This window comes from Triturus cristatus, chromosome 8 (assembly GCF_964204655.1).
Source record: "Triturus cristatus chromosome 8, aTriCri1.1, whole genome shotgun sequence".
In the NCBI taxonomy this organism is placed as follows: domain Eukaryota; kingdom Metazoa; phylum Chordata; class Amphibia; order Caudata; family Salamandridae; genus Triturus; species Triturus cristatus.
In genome coordinates, this window is record NC_140591.1 from 217,231,762 (window position 1) to 217,253,709 (window position 21,948).

The window sequence follows — 21,948 nt, forward strand, 5'->3', positions numbered from 1 at the left end:
CAAGTAGAGCGACGAGAGCACCTCCGAATGCTGGGACTATCAGAATGGGCCTGCGCCATCACCCGGTCCATGACCGCCCCGGCCCCCCGCTCGTCCTTGGCCCCCGGTGCCGCCCAGCCCGAGGGGCTCGCACCACCCCCCGCCGGCGGGGAGGGGGAGGCAGACACCGACCCTGGACCTAGTGAATCCTCCCCCGAGGAGATTGCTTCCCCGTGCGCCCTACCAGAACTTGCACAATGGCGACACGAAGGGGGCCCCACCCGGGAGCAGTTCCAGCAAGAGCAGCAGTCCTGTCCCTCTCTCGAAGGGGTCCGACAACAAGCGTCCGCACAACTCAACGGGGACCAGACCGGCACCCACTGGGTCTACTGGGCCGAGGGCCTGTTGTACAGTGAGCAAAAAGTGGCAGAACCCGGGGCCAGCCGCGTGTTGGTAGTCCCCCTCCGCTTCCGGGAGTTCCTGCTCAACCTGGCACATGACGTGCCCCTCGCCGGACACTTGGGGCAAGACAAAACTTACAGCCGTCTGGTGACCCACTTCTACTGGCCCCGGATGCGGAGAGACGTGGACAACCACTGCCGGTCCTGCCAGACCTGCCAAGCCAGCGGGAAGACGGGGGGTCGGGTCAAGGCCCCCCTCCAGCCCTTTCCAGCCGTCAGCACCCCGTTCGAACGGGTCGGAATCGACATCGTGGGGCCCCTGGACCCCCAGACCGCCCTGGGCCACCGCTTCATCCTGGTCCTCGTGGACCACGCCACCAGGTACCCGGAGGCGGTCCCGCTAAGAACTATAACGGCCCCCGTGGTAGGCCGGGCCTTGATGGGGATCTTCTCCCGAGTGGGATTTCCCCGCGAAGTGGTGAGCGACAGGGGCACGAACTTCATTTCCAAATACATGCGGTCCCTGTGGCAGCAGTGCGGGGTCACGTACAAATTCACAACCCCCTATCACCCTCAGGGGAACGGACTGGTTGAGCGGTTCAACAGAACCTTAAAGGGAATGATCCAGGGCCTGGAAGAGCCCCTAAGGCGGAGATGGGATGTCCTGCTGCCGTGCCTCCTGTTTGCCTATCGGGAGGTCCCGCAGAAGTCCCTGGGGTTCAGCCCGTTTGAACTATTGTACGGACATCCGGTCCGCGGACCGCTCAGCCTGGTCAAGGAGGGCTGGGAGACGAAGCTCCAAGGCACCCCTCCTGACGTCTACCGATACCTCCTGACCCTCCGAAACCAGACCCGCAAGTTCCGAGCCATGGCCGAAGCCAACCTCGAGGCCAGCCAGGAGGACATGAAGCGGTGGTACGATCGGAACTCCTCCACCATCGAATTCGAGCCAGGCCAGAGAGTCTGGGTCATGGCCCCGGTTGAGCCCGGCGCCCTCCAGGACAAGTGGACCGGGCCCTTCAAGGTGGTGGAGAAGAAAAGCCCCATCACCTACCTAGTCGACCTGGAGTCCCCCCGGAACACCCTCCAGGTTCTACATGCTAACAGGCTCAAACCCCACTTTGCCCGGACCGAACTGAGCCTGCTACTGGCGACCGACGAGGGGGGCGAGGACGACTCCGAGCCCCTGCCCGACCTCTTGCAGTCCAACGTCCATGACGGATCCATCAAAGGTGTCCAACTTGCCTCTTCCCTGACCCCGGAACAGCGTGACGACTGTCAACAACTGCTGCAGGACTACGCAGCCCTCTTCTCCCTCACCCCGGGGGTGACCCACTGGTGCGTCCACAACGTCGACACCGGGGAGAGCCCCCCCGTGCGACACCGAGCCTACAGGGTACCCGACCGAGTGCGGGCATGCATCCAGGCCGAAGTAGCAAAGATGCTGGCCCTGGGGGTCATCGAACCCTCCGACAGCCCGTGGACCAGCCCTGTCGTCCTGGTACCAAAGGCCGCAGCCCCCGGCCACCCCCCGGAGTTACGATTCTGCGTAGACTACCGAGCCCTGAATGCGGTGACCAAGACGGATGCCCATCCTATACCCCGGGCCAACGAACTCATCGACCGCTTAGGGGCCGCCCGCTACCTGAGCACGCTGGACCTCACCGCCGGGTACTGGCAGATCCAGCTCACCCCCGGCGCCCGAGAAAGATCCGCCTTTTCTACCCCGGATGGGCATTACCACTTTCGGGTGATGCCCTTCGGAATGAAGAACGCCCCGGCCACTTTCCAGAGACTTGTAAACAAGGTTTTGGCCGGGCTCGAGGCCTTCAGCGCGGCCTACCTAGATGACATTGCCGTATACAGCAACCACTGGGCGGAGCACCTCCTTCACCTCAAAGCCGTCCTGGCCGCCCTCCAGCGGGCCGGGCTCACGATCAAGGCCAGCAAATGCCAGATCGGCCAAGGATCAGTGACCTACCTGGGCCATCAAGTGGGAAGCGGGCAGGTGGCCCCTCTCCAGCCAAAAATCGATGCCATCCAGGCCTGGGAACCCCCCACTACCCAGACAGCTGTCCGGGCCTTCCTGGGCCTCACCGGATACTACCGGCGGTTCATCCGGGACTATGGGAGCATTGTTGGCCCCCTCACAGAGCTCACGTCCAAGAAACAGCCCAAGAAGGTGCACTGGACACCCCGCTGCCAAGCAGCCTTCGAAACCCTCAAGACAGCGATGTGCACTGCCCCTGTGCTGCAGGCCCCTGACTACAGTAAGGAGTTCGTGGTGCAGACGGACGCCTCCGAGTATGGGATCGGGGCCGTCCTGTCCCAGGCCGATGAAAAGGGGCTCGACCGACCAGTGGCCTTCATCAGCCGACGGCTACTGCCCCGGGAGCAGCGATGGAGCACCATCGAGCGGGAAGCCTTCGCTGTAGTGTGGGCCCTTAAGAAGCTCCGGCCCTATCTCTTCGGTACCCACTTTCGGGTCCAGACCGACCACCGGCCCCTGCGGTGGTTAATGCAAATGCGGGGCGAGAACCCCAAGCTGCTGCGGTGGTCCATCTCGCTGCAAGGGATGGACTTTGCTGTTGAACACCGGCCCGGCAATGACCACGCCAACGCCGACGGCCTGTCCCGCTTCTTCCGCCTTGACGAGGAGAATCCCCAAGGAGATGGGTGACTCTCCATGCCTTCGGCTGGGGGGGGACGCCTGTTGGACCCGGCCTCGTGGCGTGGTCCTTACCCCCGTGGATTGTGCCCGTTCCCCGCCCCGGCCTTCACGGGCCACCCTTCCAAACTGCACCGAGACCCCTCATCCCGAGCCGCACGAGGTCGCATACCCCTCGGGGCTCCGCCATCTTGTTGGCATCCACGTGACTCTGTGCGCCAGCCGGCGCGACCCCGCTCAACCCGGCCTCGGCCCCAGCGAAGCCCCGACATCGAGGCACCAAGAACTGGCCAGGGGGTGCCACATGAACCATTCACCGCCCCCGGCGGAGGACAGTATCGATGAGACCCCCAACTGTCCTCCCATTCCTAGGTGTGATCGCCCTGCAACTCTCTTGGGCCTGGCGCCTCTCCTGCTGGGCGTCTGGCCACCTCCACCCGGCCTCTCCGCCCCCCCGGGCGCAAGGGTCCGGACATCAAAGGGCTCCAGACCTATATCTGGGGCGACCCCGCCACAGATCGGCAGTTGTATCCCGGAGTCGAGAGCCCTGCTGATCGAATCGCGGCCGACCCTACGGAGAAGAACTCTTGCTTGAACTACCACGAGCCCTGCAGACTGCGTCGCGGCTCCTTCTTGTGGAAATCCTGAAGCCCCCCGGAACATCGGGGCCCTGCTAACGCTGTCGCGGCCCAACCTCGCTGAAACCTCCCTCGGAGCCCTGCTGACGACGTCGCGGCTCGAGCTGAGCAGAAACCATCTTGAGAGCCCTGCTGACCTGATCGCGGCTCCCCACGAACTGAACGCCAGAGCCCTGCTGACGCCGTCGCGGCTCGACCCCTCCGAGATCCGGAGGTCCTCCAGCTTGAGGATAAGAACTGGGCCCCAGGTACCCTCGTACCGAGCTCCTGCCAAAGACTGTCCCGCTACCCCTACCCTTCCAAAGAGACACTGAGACTTTTGGTGGATCCCTCGATCCCTTTCGTGTAAATATTGATTCCGTAACCTTTAAGTGCTGATAAAGAATTGCTCGTCTTGAGACAACCTCCTTGAGTCCTGTGTGGTGGTGTTACTGTACTAGTACGTGATAGGGGAAGGATCTCTCAGGAGGCTTCTCTGCAGCGCTCGGCTACTTCGTGCAGTGTGAGGGCCCCCCTTGGTGGTCTCGCCGACTCCTCGGGGTCCGCCTTCCAACAGGAGATCACTTTAACAGATCAAAGATTTGCACTCTAAACTAGAAAGAATAGAGAATCTTGTAAAATCTTCTTTTACTGAAGTCAATATCAAAATAGACTTCCTTCAAAAGGCCATGAAGGAGCTGGCCATTCAAGTAAAATCTATGCCATCCCAGGCTATCCCTGGGAACCTGAACAAGGATTGGATTTGTAAAAACACGATTTATAACACAATCCTAACAGTGAACATAGTAAGTACAGAGATTCTTGGGCATCAAAAGCAACTGTACCCGGACATTATTGACTGTTACACCTATTACTGACACTTATGAAAGAAGTACAACAAAGATGGGGAGACACCACCAGACAGAAAAGAGATAGGTGGGTCCAAGGAATGGAAAACAGAGATGATGTACCAGGGGATAGAAGACAATTGCAAGGAGTATGCCCAATGTCAGAGCCAGTTAATGATCACAAAGTAGGTAACATCTTAAACCTTCCACCCAGGGCCATACCATACATCCTTGTTCTAAAGGGCATCTCACAACTTCAGATGAATGTTAATGAGTCCTGGGGTGAACTTAAAAACAAAATTGTATACTGACTATCTCAGAAAGCCAGTAACACTAACAATCTTTTAAAGAAATCATAATGGCAAGAAGAGTAAATTGGGTGGGACCGGGAAGAAAGACCTGCAGGGGGGATTGCATTGTAGTAAACTTCAGAGAGACTTATTTTGCGTAGTCCCTCCTGCAGGAACTCTGTTGGCAAAATAACAGGGGTGGGCGGAATTCAGGCTGTTCCACTAGTAGTTTTCTACAGGGACATAATCTGCCAGGGCAGACTGACTGGGAGGGCAGGCACCTCAACATCTAGGGGTAGATTACCTTCTCTGATAGAAACACAGCCTGCCTTCGGTTAGATCTTATAACTGGGGAAGATATTCTGAGGTGGACCTAGAACTACATGGGTAGAACATCACATTGTGATCAGCACCCCTATGGAGTTTGAAAGTAAACCGGAACAAAAGCAGGGAAAATCCTTGATGGGAGTTGAAGTAAAGATCCATACCACCATTAACCCAACAGATTACTTTGAGACCTGCCCCTTAGAGGAAGTAAATGAAATTAATGAGGATATAAGTGCTAACATGCTAAATGCTCAAGTACCACAATTATCGGCCAATAACGATTGTGGATCCCACACCAGGCCTTTCCCACATGGCCTGACTTTATCATCCTGGAATGTAGTAGGTACTGTAACATCTATAAATAAACCACACTGGAAGCACATACAAGCACAGCTGACTGGGTTTGTCTGCATGAAACGTGGAACGCAGATGACATCCATGTGAAAGGTTTTAGATCAATTGTACCCAGCTATCCAAATGGACATAGGGAGAGCAAAAGCAGGTCTTGCAATATTGATTTCTTTACTCTCCATATTATAAAACTGCCCTTTTAGATTACAATGGAAAATCTATGTATTTGCAAATTAATTTTTATACCAATAACTTTGACAACACCTGCCTAAGCCCAGATCATGTGTTCGAATGAGACCTGGAAAAAATATTCAAACATCTCCATAAGGAAGTCCAAGTAATTTGGTTAGGAGATTATAATAAACTACTGTGTAATAAGATCCCGGTTGACACCTGTGCCAATACGGATGCCAGGAACGAACCAACGGCCCATTTTACACATTGTATTTATTGAGAGGCATTAAACATCCTACTTATTAAATGTAATCTTGTGTTTGCTAGCTCAATTCGCACAAAAATAGATCCTCTGCACCCAACGTTTATTAGGCACGGTAGTGGCTCGGATATCGATTTTATACTTGTTTCGGCTTTTATAACATTTTTATTAAGGCCTGCCCTTTGGGAATTCGAGCCAGTACCAACAGGCCGATGGAAGCCAGACGGAATGACTGGCCGGTTTCAATTCCAACAGGCTAAAGTATAAATCCCTTGAATATATCGCTTATTAAATTATTATAGTTACATTATAAAAAGACTATTTCTAACCGGAAAAATGAATTGCACTGCTTAGGAAAATCTGTAGAAAGCAGCTGAAACAAAAAAATCAACTTTATTCTGGCAAACACAAACCAGACCCTTATTTTGAGAGAGTAACTCCCTTAAAATGGATTTGTTAATCGAAGAAGAAGCCTGGATTGAATATTATTCCTCCATTTTTAACCCTATTGCTGACACAAAAAAGGCTGAAAACAAAGCACAGCTATTGCGGTCTTTCGATTTACGTTTCAAGCAAGAAGAGGTGGTTCAGGCTTTAAGGGGTAGTGAAAGCGGGAAGACAGCAGGCATAGACGGGGTCTGAATAGACTGTTATAAGAATCTACCTGACCTGTGGGACCCATTATCAACCATGGTATTTATAGGTAAGGGCCATATCGCTCTTTCATAGACCGAATCAACTATTGTTCCAATTTTTAAAAAGAGAGGAAGGGATAGCCCCAACTGCTACCTCATGATATCCCTCCTGGACACATCAGCAAAGCTGTTGAGTGGGGTTCTCTTGGGGAGACTTGAAACGTGGTTTGAGGAGAACTCTAGCCTTAGCGATTCTCGGTATGGGTTCCACAGGGTTTTGGGATGGTAGAATAGTGCTTACATTTAAATCGGATTATGGGTAAAAATGTCAAGGTGAAGGGGGAGACACTCTACCTCTGCTTCCAGGATCTAAACAGTGCATTTGATCTGGTGAACCATCAAAAGCTATGGAATGTGCAGCTGAAAGTGGGTGCCCCAGTGGATTTAACCATCTTAGTAGCCAGCCTGTTTTCTCAGGCCTCTGCAGGAGTGCACTTTGGCCCAGGGAGGGGGTGGGGGAGTTGGTAGTACGTAAGTGCCTTTCAGGTTAGAAGGGGGGTTAGCCAGGTTTGTGTCCTTGCCCCCCTTCTTTTCTCACTGTGGATTAATGAGACTGATACCATCCTTCAAGCGCTCCAAGCGGATGCCCCCAGAGTAGATGGTCATCCAATCCCCCTGCTACTCTATGCAAATGACGCAGTCTTAATTTCATGTTCCGGTCGGGGTCTGCAGCATTTATGGAGGAGCTCGATCTAAAGATAAATCTAGGCTAAATACAAACTACGATTTGGCGGCAGAGCACGACACAAACACATAAGACATTTTATAGGAGGGGAAGGCCTGACTGAGGTCGAATCTTTTTGCTACCTGGGCTAATACTTTGCTGCCAAGAATTCATGGGTGTTACACAAACAACATGAGGCCAATCATTTGCTAAGAATGACCGAGGGTATTTTTAGATTTGCAGCTAAACTGGGCCATAAACCAGTAAAGGAAATTATGTCTTTATACAATGCTACATGTGTACCGGCTGCACAGTATGAGGCTGACCTCTGTGGTGGAGGTTGTAACAAACAAATTCAAGTCTATGAGAATAAATAGACTCCGAGATTGCTCAGCCTACCTAGATCTTCTTCAGTCTTCATTGGCCATTATGAACAGGGTATTCCTTTTCTGGAAGAAACGCTGAACTACCGTCCAGTACAATTATGGCATGTGGTTTGTTCCCGACCAGAGGCCAGATACGCTAGATTGGCTCTTGCTGTCTAGCGCTCAATAGGGCCACGGCCATTCCCTGGCTTCCATGCATTCAAAGATTGGTCCAGGGAAATGAGGATTTGACCACCTGCATGATCCGGCGACAGTGCTGTTAACAACAAAAGCTGCCCTGAGGAGATCCTTAAGGCTACTCAGTGATGGGAGGCGACTGGAAAAGAAGAAGGTAAAATAATCTGCTAGGAACTACCTAAAGTTAGACCTGTTTCTGGTAGTCCTCCTACCATTCAAAATCAATATTATACCACACACTTCAGGGTGCAAATTTTACATCACTAGGCCTCGTTTTCTCAGGATCATTAAAGGAAACTTTATCTCCCAAAATGCCCTTGTGATAGCCTTTCAGCCCAGTCCGCGATCCATTATTAGTTATTTTGCAAATCTTAACCAGCACCAAGACTGATATATCAAACTGCTATTTAAAGATGTCTGTTATGGACCACAAAGCAGAGTTTATACACTTGTACAGACTTGATATTTCTGTCTGGAGTAGTGTAATAGCTTACACATTATCAGTAATACATATGCAGAAAACATTACATTACCTAAGTGGGTTGCGCTACGAAAATAGTCCCTGAAAACAATATTACCATCTGTTTACTAGACATGTAGATCCCTACGGATGAATTCACCACCTAGGACACACAAATATCAATTTGTATGTGGGTAAATACAAAGCCAATATAGGTGACCACTAAAGTCAAATTAGTAGTAAGTAATCATGGTGGACGCTAATTTTAGAGGTTTTCTTGCTTCCTAGTAAACTTGTCTAAGTGACTGTCCACGAAGGCTTGTACAGTGAAATGACGATCATGGTTGGTTAGGGCCAACTTTTACTCCATATAACTAACTCTTGGTGCTATATTGTACGCAATATGACTTATATCAAATTATTGTAAATGGCTTGTTATAGTAGGGGTGGCATTATGTAATTACTAACATGTACGTTTGGTGTTATTAACTGGATTGCAAATTTTAAATGAGGAAAACTAAACCATTTTAGGATAATGTGCAATGCATCTGACCACCAAGAACTGGAAGAATAGTATTACACGGGATGATTTTTAATCACACTTTTTGGAACTATTCATTGGTGTAATGTGCACTGTGTGTTGTGTATTGTTTTAAAGTGTCTATTTTTAATAATTGGTGGAAATTGTGTATGAGCTTTTATGACTTTTATCCAAAAATGGAATAAAGAACTGAATTGAATAGACTAATGTTCAAGTATGAGTCAAAAAACAATTTCTCACATTCAAGGGACAGGAATCTTGGACACTTGGAGTCAATGATTAGTTTTACCATTCTCCATTCCCTCGTTGTGAACCAAAAAGGGTATCCACCTGTGTGGGTGGCCTAAAACATGTGAAAAGAATAGTCCATAACTGTAACCAAGTGATGACCACATTAGCACCACAAAGACTTGACACGGTCAAATATTGGACGGATTCCAGCCTAGTAAAGGATAGTAGAAATTTTGTGATTGGCTATAAATTGTAGAGATTAAAATCAAATATGGGTAGATTTAGTTATTTCACCAAAACTTTGACATTTATAGGGTAATCTGGTCAGGAAATAGTAGAGGCATCCATGCAAGCCACACATCCCCGGATACCCTTGGTGACTAGTGGAAAACACTGAGCACCACTTAGAAAGCTGCAAACAATGTGGTGAAAACAAAACAGCATGTAAAAGGTTAAAAGAACGTTCTTTAATTATCTTAGCTCACCTCCTAGGTGAGTTTGGGTATTGCTCATTGAATTCCTTACCTTTGCTTCCACTTCTGGCTAATGACTTCTTCCCATACACAGTCCTGCCAAGTATCACGCATCAGGCGTGACTAACGCATTTCAGTGTGGTGATCCGCATCACCACACTGAAATGCATTAGTCACGCATTATAGAGCTGCTCAGCTGTCAATGCATAGCGCTGCTATAGTGCACTATAATGTCATAACTGTGTAAGCAGCTGTAGCGTGGTGCGCACTGTTCCCAGCAGGTTAAGGGTCTGGCTGCGAGTTCTCTCTTACTACAACAATGTTTCCAAGCTAGAGACCCCCCCCCGGCCCCAGTACCCAGCATAAGTGACGTCAAAATCAGTGCCCGGACAGTCACGGCTTGTCTAGGGTCAGTGGGAGGTGAGAGTCAAACACGGCGGTGGCGGGGAAAGGAGATTAGGTTGAGAGCCAAGTGCCCATCGTCGTCGCCGCGGCAGCCGGTGGTTGGAACAACATGGATTGGATCCCACCCTGGCCATGCCATGCAACTGACCCCAGCCCACTGGGCCGTGGCGCCCGAATCCTCATTAAGTGCTTTCGGAGTGAATGGCAGTATTTATTTTCAATAGTTAACACCTGCCATGCTGTCATTTCAATGCTGTAATTCGTTTGCCTGTTAATTTGGCAGTGGTAGTAGTTAACAAGAGCTGCAGGGGGTGCTTGTGCCGGTCTCCCGTCCTCTGCAGCATCTGCATCCCGCTGTGCAGCTGCCCCCTGGCCTTCTCCTTCCCTGTGGTGACGTCCTACTCTTCAGATGGAGTCGCTTGAAATTAAAGTTACCAGTTTCTCTTGACGATCCGTTTTTAGGTCTCGAATTGGCAGCGCATGCGCTGCATGCGCTGTCTCAGCGAGACCTAAAGTAATCTGTATGTTGGGTGAAATTTCATCTTATTTGTTTGCCTGTTTGCTATTGGCTTAGTTGTGGTAGTGTTGTTATAATCTTCTTTTTGGTTGGCTGTTGGCAATTTTCTTACTTCCGTGTAGTCCCGATACAGCGGTCCCTAACAGTCTTCTTTCACTTTGATTGCACTTTTTTTGCTATCTGGTTAGCACGCCTTTGTAATTGGAAATCATCTCTGTCCTCTTGCCCTCAACGTGCATCTGGTAAAAATCTATTGCACCCCCGTCCACTCCCACTGCCTAATCTCTCCGTGCTGCCAGCCCCCCACAAGCACCTCCCCTTGCTTTTTCTGTGACATACAGTCACCACCAAAGAATGCTGCTGCAGTATTCAATGTCACAGCACCCGCGCTTTAGCTTAAGATGTTCAAAGTCTAAGCGCGGGTGGCGTCATTATAAAAGAAAAGTAAACAAAAAAGCATGCGTGCTTGTAAGCTGGCGCCAACGTTTTTTTATCTTTATTTATTTACTTTTCTTTTATAATGACGGCACCCGCGCTTAGACTTTGAACATCTTAAGCTACAGCGCGTGTGCTGCAATTGCTGTAAGTAAAATGCAAAACAGTGATGTGCAATGCCCAGGATCACACGCTATGGCCAAGTGGAGGTGCCGGGAGCAGAACACATGCCTCTTTGTTCCATAATCAGTAATTCACCTAATCACTTGAGTAAATCAATTCAAAATGTTTGCAAGCCTTTGTAAATACTGTTAAACAACAGCTATGTAACCAACGGCGAAAGACTTATTTTGCAATAAGGGTAGATATTATTAAATACATGACCTTGTTAGTACACGCCATATTAGCGAGAAGCCATAATCCCTTTTAAACTAAACACGAACAAACTAAATTGCCTTTCCCAAACGCAGGGTCCAAATACCTCAGGAAAAGTTTAAATAAAACAGAAAATACTGCAACAAGCGAACAGCTGCTGCATAATCATAACGCATAATTTTCTGGTGTTCTCAATCCATCGTGAGCAGACTTCCTCCGACTGTATCACATGCAGGGCTGCAAATAGGCCAGTCGGATGCTAGTAGCAGGCAGACGAACCAGGTCTGGATTTGAGTGACACCGCCCTAACCCCACTGGCCTGGCAGAGGCAGCTATATGTTCCATAGTGGTAACTTTTATAGTATCCACATCTAAGCATTACAATGCATGTTGGATAGCTCCTTTGTTTTGGTTTCTTTAGTAAAACACTTGCAGCGTTAAGGGGTTTCTCTGCTGTTACCAGCCTAATATGTGTACAGTCATGCTGACGCCACACTAACTCGAAGTACAATTACCAAGCGGACCCCACTCTCTAAACCTGAGCTTTAATCAAAGGCAGCAGGAGACATTTTATTTTACACCGTTCTGACTCATTACTTCTAAATACTTTGAATAACGCAAGTGCATTCATTTGTCAGTACTGACTGCGCTTCCGTTTCCAAAAAATAAAAACGTGCAGATTTTACTAAAATAAAAAATTCTTTTACATCCATAGGTTGTAAAGTTGCATCACCTGAGACCTGAGTGAGTCTCATGGGGAATTATACACTGACACCGCAACAGCAGGTAGCTGCAGAAACGTTCAGTTTTAAAAAACAATGCAGGAGAAAACAATAAAAGCTAGCACAGCATGCAGAAAAAGCAAAACTGGTTTCAAACCTGACATCTGACAACCTCACCATTCCTGGGCATGTGGCTAAAAGGGATGTTAGATGAACAAGCATTTACAATGCAATAGGTCTCGCTTTTGCAAGAGTTTGAGCTATTCGCATTGTAAATGACAATGCCTTTTATTTATGTGTTTTGATAACTTGTAAGAGGTGTGTAATCATGCACTCTGTACTTATAGCCTTTGCTTACGTGAAGCAAGCCTTGCAATAACGGTGCCTCTTTTACTGCCAGCCTTGCTTCTCGTAAGCAAAGACTATCTGTACAAAGTGTGTGTTTACGCACCGCTTGCAGCTTTTCAAAACACAAATAAAAGGCATAGTCATTTACAATGCCAATAGCTCAAACTCTTGCAAATGCGAGACCTATTGCATTGCAAATGCTTGTTTTTTTTACTGCGTGGTAGGTGCTGGGTGTGTAGAGGTCCATGCAAATCGTTAAAAATAGCGGGCGGCTGCCCACCAGACCATAGGGGCAGTGCGCATCTATTGATTTAATTACACTGCTTTACGAGCCCTGTCGGAAAAGCGTGAAGCTATGTTCGAAGAAATACTTTCTTTCAGCAGATGTTTGATGTATGTTTGGTAACCAGGTGTCGGCTTTGAGAGTGTAACGGCGAGCAACGATAGAGCAGCTGAAATACTGACTCTGTTATTGCTAATGTCTAGGCAGTGATTTTCCAGGTTCGAGCTCCTTTATGTGCTGCGCAACTGGCTCAACTGAGGGAGCAGCATATATTAGTTTTTGTGTCTGGTGCGAAAATATTTACTGATTTTCCAGTCACGCTTGCGACCTCATAATTTTGAGTTTAAAGTTGAATTAAAAAGTACAGTTCTTCCATTTAGCTGGTCACATCCTACAGTCAATTAAAGGTAAAAGCCGTTGCTTATTACGTTGAGTTTGGAAAACCTTACCAATACCTTTAAAGTTAACGACAGGCTACATCTGTGTGTGGTGAGAGCCGCTCGGCATGTCTGTTATTTCTGATATTTGTTTCCCTGGTCTTCATTACTTGATGTCACTCATAGTTGTTGAAATGTCATTCATAATTACACTGAAATCTTGAAAATGTCACACATGGCAAACTGAAACCTTGGCAGCTATGCATACATTAAAGGTGATGCAGAAAACAAACATTCATTAAAGGTTTTGCAAAAACATACAATATTTGTATCACCATTCCACAATGAGCTATTATGGCACTAATATAGTCAACATTAAAGGCACTTTTCAGTCACTTGTGACAAACTCCAACTGACATCATTGGATTTGTTTTAGAGCAGATCTTTCCATATATGCTAAAATAGTTTTAATGATGAAGAATAGTTGTAATTATTGGAGGCAATGCACGGAATTGTGCTGGAGATAACTTACCTAACTAATCAGGGTCAATGCCCTTTCTCAGGCTAGGTGGATTAGGAACATGACATAACAGTACCTCTTATACTCTTGCAAAAATATTTGTTCATCTGGAGCCAGCTGTATGATCATTTCCTTTTGAGACCATTGCCTGCTCTTAAAAAATGCTTTTGCTGCCAATCACAAATAGTAAGAGGTCACCTGGGAGCCCCTTCCTGTTTGCGAATGGCTAACCGGTAAACTGCGATTGGTATTGTGACCGCATTCCGGTTGCAAAACAATCGTACACCCTCTACGACTTGCCCTTGGCACACCCCTTCCTGGTAGCGACTTGCAAACCCTATTTTGGGAAAGGCTGAAAATCGCTGATCTCTCACTAAACCGCCATTACCCACGCCCTGACTGGACCACGCCCACTACGAGGCCACGCCCCCTCGCTCTTAAAAAGCGCGCTGAATTGCTAGTGCGCAGAGAACCTTGCTAATCTCCTGAGGCACAGCCGGGAGAAGATAGAAAGATCGTGTATTTCACATTGTTTATTTTAAATTGTAATTAGAAAGTTACTTTTAAAACTGCACTTACCCTGCCTGTCACACGATTGCTGTGTGCAGACACCCCTTCTTCCAGCAAAACGAGCGCTGGAAAGGCTGAAAATCGCTGATCTCTCACTAAACCGCCATTACCCACGCCCTGACTGGACCACGCCCACTACGAGGCCACACCCCCCCTCTTCACATCCTCATAATAATGTGCATGGACCGGAAGCGCAGCGGACGAGCGCAGCGGGCGCGACGATTGCGCGCCGAAGGCGCGCTTAAGGCAAGCTCGTCTGCGCTCGTCCGCGATCAGGACGCGACCGGGGCCGGCCTCTATCTCCGACCAACCAGCCATACCACCGCTACTTACACTCGAAATGAGCTGTTGGCTCTAAAAACACCCCAATGCATGACCTGCCCTTCTCCCTCCTCTGACGCTCAGAGCAAAGCCTTTGTTTGCACTGCCTGCAACTTCTCCCTGCCCGTCCCAGGCCATACTATCAGGACGACCCATGCCCTGAACTCCGCCTCCTCGCGCGGAACCCAATCCCCCCCTGACCCTCCCAGCCGCCTTAATCAACTGCAGATCTTTGAGTAAACATGCTATCGACATCTGGCAGTCCCTACGGGACAACGACTGGGACCTACTATTTTTAACCGAAACATGGTTGAATGACACCACAAATCCTGCAATCGCCCTCGCACTGCCGGAAGGTTATAACATCATCTGTGCAAACAGACCCAATGGTAAATCTGGGGGTGGTGTTGCGTTAATCCATAAATCCAAATGGACGGTTACCCTCCCCCCTTACGACCCAATCGACTGTATTGAAGGCCTCCCCTTCAGTGTTCAAATCTCCCCATCCTCCTCCTGTTCTGGAATCCTTATTTACCGTCCCCCACATTCCAATACCTCTCACTTACTCGCTCTGGCGGACTATCTCACTCAGCTTAGCACACGATACGCTAACTTTACTGCACTAGGAGACTTCAATCTCCACGTTAATAATGAATCTTGCTTGCACAGCAGCAACTTCATTTCAACGCTAGCAGTATGCAATTTAGTCCAAATAATTACCCTACCTACGCATAAAGCAGGTCACACGCTCGATCTGATCTGCTCCAACTTACCATCTATCCGGGCCACATCTCCTATCCCGGTTATATGGTCCGACCACTTCCTCATCCCTTTTGAAATCGACATTCCCTGTCATGTCAGACCCGCCATCACCCCTAAATCATCAGGCAGAAACTGGAGTCGTATCACCCCTGAATCGCTCCTGGGATATTTAAAAAACACTCTACCCCGTCCATCGTCCGATCCGGACTCACAGATTGACCATCTGGACGCATGGATTAGCCAGGCCATAGACGCCCTGGCTCCCATTAAACCCACTAAAACCTACAGGGCGGCACCCTCCGCACCATGGTACTCAGATGAGCTCCGGCAGAAAAAGGCCTCCTGTAAATCCCTCGAACGCCTCTGGAGACAAAACTACTCCTTGGACAGCAAAACCATTTATAAATCGGCCCTTAAAGAATACCGGAGAATGATCGAAAAACACAAACAAGATTTTCTAGCCTCCAGAATCAAACTTGCCAGCAATGGCGCTAGGGAAATTTTTAATATAGTAAGATCCTTTACAAACCCCAATGCGCTGACTCGTACTCAGCCCGCCTCTCTGTCGCTTTGCGACAAACTTTCACAATTTTTTGAGGATAAAATCGAAGCCATCTACTCTTCCTTCCCTATTCCTAACACAGAAGGGCGACAAAAGGAACTCGTGACTTCCCCGCTTCTGCAGCCTATCCTACTCGAATTTGCATCCATATCAGAAACAGATTCCATGGCTGAACTTATCAAATGCAAATCAGGCTCACCCAAAGACCCTTGGCCTGCCAAGCAATATAAAAATCTTGCATCCCTCCTCAACCCCCACCTCAACTCTATCTGGAATAACTCCCTCAGAACGGGCTGTTTCCCTGTCAAATGGAAACATGCCTCCTTAGTCCCCATCCTTAAAAAACCCAACTTGGATCCAGACAACCCCAGTAACTACAGGCCTATTTCTCTCCTGCCTGCTCCAGCCAAGATCCTGGAAAAACTGGTACACTCGCAGTTGTCGAATTACATTGAAACCAATGGGCTTCTCCATGACTCCCAGCACGGTTTCAGGTCGGGCCACAGCACCGAGTCGGCCCTAATTGAAATGGCTGACTCGGTGAGGTGGACGCTTGACCAAGGATCGAGGGCGGTGTTGGTGCTGCTGGATCTCTCGGCAGCATTCGACACCGTCTCTCATAAAATCCTGCTGGAAAGACTGGAGGACCTTGGGCTGGGTGGCGCTGTTCTGAAATGGCTCTCATCTTACCTTTCGGACCGCACACAGCAGGTCTTCACTCCTCCATTCACCTCTTCTGCCAGACCACTCAAATGGGGAGTCCCTCAGGGTTCTTCCCTAAGCCCGCTCCTTTTTAATGTGTATTTCACCCCCCTGGCCAAGCTGATTGCACAGACGGGGATTAAATCTACCTCCTACGCTGATGACATCCAGCTTCTTTTCACCTTTGACTCCCCCTCCGCCTCAGCTTTTGATCCACTTAAATCCTGCCTTAGGGACATTTCGAGCTGGATGGATGCTAATTCCCTCCGACTCAATGCTGGAAAAACAGAGATCCTCTTTTTCAACACACCATCCCCTCTGGACTCCAGTATATGGTGGCCAGAAGACCTGAGCCTAGCCCCCACCCCCAAAGATTCGGTGAGAAATCTCGGAGTTCGCTGGGACAATCAACTTAGCTTTAACAATCAGGTGCAAACAGTTGCATCCTCCTGCTTTGCTAAGATCCGCACCATAAAACGCCTCATTAACTTCTTGCCGGCGGACTGCCGTAAAACTGTGATCCAGGCATTGATCATTTCACACCTCGATTATGCCAATGCCCTCTACCTTGGTATCACAGCAGGCCTCTGCCATAAACTTCAGACGGTCCAAAATGCCGCCGCCCGGCTGGTGGAGAGCATTCCTGCTAGACACCATATCACTCCACACCTCCGCAAACTCCATTGGCTGCCCATAGCCAAAAGATGTGTGTTCAAGGCCATGACATTGGCCTACCGAGCATCAAAAGGCAGTGGATCGGCACACCTGAAAAACACTCTGCGACCCTATGCCAACTCCAGGACTTTACGTTCCAATACCCTCCACTTCCTGGAAACTCCCCGATTTAAACGCTCTCGGGCAGGTGGAAAAACCTTTGAGGTCTGTACCTCTCAGCGCTGGAACAAGCTCCCACTAGCCTTACGCACTTGTCAATCAGAATCAGCCTTCCGTAAATCCCTGAAAACACATCTATTCTCCTCTTAAACAGTGGAATTCTGACCCCTGACCTCTATGTTTCAGAGTTCTCAGCGCCGGGACGCCCCGTTGGGGCCGCTGCGCGCTTTACAAAATACTCAAATAAAATAAATAAAATATTTTGCGAGTCGGTAACATGTTACTGACTCACAAAATAGGGTTGATACATGCTAGAACCCTTTCTGGTGGTTGGAAGCGGCCCGAATCTCCATTTGCGACTGCTAAAAACAGTCTTAATCTAACCCCTGGTCGCCCACAAAAAATAAGCTATCACATTATTTTTAAAAAATTGTCATATAATCACATTATTTAAAAAAAAACTGTCATATAATGGCCTATTTCTCCAGCGAGAAAATAGCGAATGCACCGAAACAAACTCCTCTGTATAGAGCATTTTATTAAAGATATATCAATGTCGTACTCACTTGGACAATGTACTGGTAAATGATAACGAGGCTGACCGCCATTGAAAGATTGGCAAGGAAGGAGAACATCGACAGGTTCTTCAGGTTACGGATAAAGACCAACACAATCAGAAACGGTAGAAATCCCAACATATATATCCGCAAATCAAAGCTCCATTTTTCCGGTAAACTGCTAGGGTTGGTGCCGTTCTCAAATACTGTACTATACTCGAAGAGGCCTTCAATCACCTGCAGGAAAGGAAGAAAATTTAGCTAAAGGTCAGAGACATAATAGGAGTCACACATTCGGTTCGTGCATAGAAGCACACTATATAACGCACAACCACACACCACATCTCCACAGCTTGCAAGATTCAATGCACAATGGCAGACCTGGTAGAAGCAGGGGGTTGACATTTGGAAAGGAAATGCCTGATGATTGGAGGACAATTATGCAGAAGTTCTGTCATTTCTTTTTATGCTGCTTTAGAAAATGGGCGATATTGAAAGATGCCATTATGACAAATAATGGAAATTCTAGAACCAGAAGATTAAGGAGCTAAAAGCAAGGTCGGTGCCCGGCCCGGTGCACATGTTTTTTACGTGTGTCTTTCACATGTCCCTAGACGTTTCATCTCCTCTATGCTTGATCTGAATGGGGCCTTCTGTTGAGCAGAAAAAAATAGCAGTTCTTTGTCGCCACTCCTGCACCACCAATATTTACAAATAACAAGATTGCTAGAATAGGTCTCTGTATGGATGGCGCCTGCTTGGGTTTTGAGGCCATTGTGACATCGCTCACTGGATGACCTGTGGGCATCTTCATGAAAAATGGCACCAATAAACTCACTTAGCTACAAAGCAATCAAGTGCTGATCATTCCTTATCATCCTGCCAATTGAGACCCTGTCGCCGCCACCAAAGCAAGAACGGGCTCACTCGGCAGACAATTGAAAAAAATGATGTATCCACAGTTCCCAGCACAATGGCCCTCGTTACAATTTCAGGGCTAAACTTCATTACCTGAGTGAATGGAACTACCAGTTACGCAAGAATGATCACACCCTCACAGTTTTTTCTCCTGATAGATGGCAAGCCAAACCTTGTAAAATGGATTTGGGGGGGGTGGGGGGGGACGGAGTAGGAAGGGGGTCACGAAAACACATGCAGAATTTGGTGCCTTAAATATGGATTCTGTAGGTCATGGCTCATTTTAAAGTTGAAAACTAAAATAGGGGGATATTTGTCACACCTGGTAAATACCAAACCGGCAGGTAATGGCATGGACTATCTATGGTGAATACCCTATCCTATTGTGCAAGGAGTGCCAGCCCATCTAGAAAACTCTAAAAATCAAACTTACCTCAATAAATAAAAAAAAAGTGAATGCAGATCTCAAATCACCAAAACTAAATCATACCATTGATCAAAGTCTGGCTTTTACAATAACAGACCCAGAACAGCAAGCAACTTATTTTACAAGCCTGCAAGGCCAGGTGACACCAAAGATTAATTCCTTTTTCTGACTTATCCTCCTCAGACTTGTCAACATGAACATCTAGCCGCTCACTCACCAACAAAGCACTTGAGAGCCTCTGCAATTCAGAGAACAAGGCCAGCAACCTTTTAAGGAGGTGCCCCAGAAGACAACGAGGAAGATGGATGATGTAGATGACTTCATAAATCAAGAGGACTAGGACGAAGCTCCAAAAGTAGAGGTGGAAGAGAAAACTACGCCAGACTCCGCATAATCTGGTAATTTGTACCTCATGGCTATCGATAGCCTTCACCAGTGCAGTTACCTTACCTCTTCGATCCTGATTCAGATGTTCACAGATTGTATTGTATTGTAATTCCATTTGTATAGTGCTTACTACCCCTGACGAGGCGTTGAAGCGCTTTTCGACGAGTAGCACGCTACTCCGGGACCCATAGAGGATTAGTGTTGAATTAGTATAGTGAAACATGCAAGTAAATCTTAATTGGTGGATATGTTAGTCGGTTATTTGGATTCGGAAGGATAGCAGAAGGACAGAAGAGGAAAAAAAGGTTTGTATTTATATAGCGCTTCTTACCCCTGATGGGGTGTTGAAGCGCTTTTTTTTTTTGGTGAGTAGCATGCTACTCTGGAAACCCATAAAGGATTAGTGGTGAATTAGTATGGTGAAATATGAAAGTAATTTGAGTGGTGGATATTAGTCAGTTATTTGGAGTGAGAAGGATAGCGGAGGGATAGAAGGGAAAGAAAGGTTTGCATTCATATAGCACCTGTTACCCCTGATGGGTGTTGAAGCGCTTTTCTGGCGAGTAGCAGGCTGCTCTGGAACCCATAAAGGATTAGTGTTGAAAATTAGTATAGTGAAATATGAAGGAGTTTGAGTGGTGGATATGTTAGTCAGTTATTTGGATTGAGAAGAGTTGGGGAGCGGTAAAAAAGGGAAAAGGGTTCATCAGAAGAAAGCAGAAGAGGTGCCCCTGGTTATCCCTCAATAGGCTCATAGCATGTTGTTCTGAGCTTGGCAGTGTAAACCCCTTCACCCTTACACATCTCCTCTTTGGGTTCTGGTTCTGTCACAGTTGTCCCACCCGTGCTTGAAAGTAATGAGGTTGAGAAGTTAGGATTATAGCCCCAGGTTCTTTCCTGTGTGTGGTAGAGGCCTTTAAATTGTCATAGCGCCCCACACATCACTCGCTCTCGTGTTTTTTCATAAATGAAGTCTGTCTGTTGGGATGGAGTTTCCTTCCTACTGAATTGTAGGATGGACATTTACCCATTGGGCTGGCCTTGGCATTGGTATTAGTAATTTAGGAAAGTATTACACGATGGATAATAGTGATTTAATAATGATGCTTTTAAATACACGCTCCTTGAAGCAGCATGAGTTTCAAATCTTTGATGTGCCCTCTGAGTTTAAACCTGATGTTTTGTTTTTGACGGAAACGTGGCTTCACGAAGGCTCAAATCCGACTATTGCAAACGCGATCCCCCCGAGCTACCTAATATTGAGGAAAGATCGTCGGGGGGGACGTGGTGGGGGAGTTGCTATCATTTATAAAAGTTTATTTATCTGCACTGCATTACCTATTCATGAGTTGGAGGACGCTGAAAGTCTTGTTTTTTTGTTAATGGTATCTGCCCACCAGTCAATTGCAGGTACATTAATTTACCGGCCTCCAGGTCAGGCGAAAACCTTTCTGGAGTCACTAGGTAATGCTATTGCTCCTATAATTGCAAAATACAAACAATGTCTGGTACTAGAGGACTTTAACATTCATATAGATCATGATATGGACCATGAATCCTTGAAACTATATGAATCTTTTAGTATGTTAAACCTTATTCCATATGTCTCCACCGCCACGCATGAAAGGGGTCATATCCTCGACCAGGTTTTTTCTACGGACAAGATTGAAATGAACCCACCCTCCCTATTGTATGGTCAGACCATTGCCTACTCACTTTCAGAATCAAGAAGAAATTGGTTCAGTTTCATACTCAATGCACGGAGCGTTCCAGTACTTTTAGATCTTTTAATCAGATGACTCCGGCTGCATTAGGAAATGCACTTAAAACTCATCCGATCTGTCTTAAAGACAATCTAACGCATGATGTCTCTTCGTTAGAGAGTTGGTTGGAATCCCGTGCTAGCGAGCTTGCTCCTCCTAAACTCCGTGCTGCCAATGGTGGCAGAGCATCAGCCCCCTGGTTCACGGAGACCCTCAAGAAAAGTAGAAGTCTCTGCAAACGTTTCGAGAGAATTTGGAGGAAGGACTTTAACTCCGTGGATAAGCTAACTAATAAAGTGGCATTAAAAGCTCATTATGCCAAAGTTCGCTTGGAAAAAAAGAACTTCCTGACTTTAAAAGTAGAGAAAGCAGGCAATAAAAAGGAACTTTTTAAAATTGTCAAAAATGTCTCTGCTCCTTGTGCAACAAAAAATCCTTTCACTCCCACTGATGAATGGACGGCTAGTATTGCACACTATTTTTATACTAAAATCTCTACCATACAAGCTTCATTTGAGGTTGCATCTCCACCCTCAGCAGGCAACCTGGATAACACCTTTCATGTCTTACCCAATGCCGGTGGATTCCTTTTGAAATTTCCTTTGATCACGTTGGAAGA

The 21,948-nt window shown here is 47.6% G+C and overlaps 1 protein-coding gene across 4 annotated transcripts in view; it reads right to left on the reverse strand.

Annotated features, from left to right (window-relative positions):
- The window catches only part of SLC36A4 (solute carrier family 36 member 4), a 1,249,299-nt gene that overhangs the window by 795,032 nt on the left and 432,319 nt on the right, over positions 1-21,948 (reverse strand). For 3 of the 4 annotated variants that reach the window (XM_085621384.1, XM_085621383.1, XM_085621385.1), the window contains one exon: positions 17,844-18,071. The exons of the other annotated variant lie outside the window; for it this stretch is intronic. In XM_085621384.1, the coding sequence (XP_085477510.1) occupies positions 17,844-18,071 (228 nt within the window). The remainder of the gene's footprint in view (positions 1-17,843; positions 18,072-21,948) is intronic. 4 annotated transcript variants of the gene reach the window in all.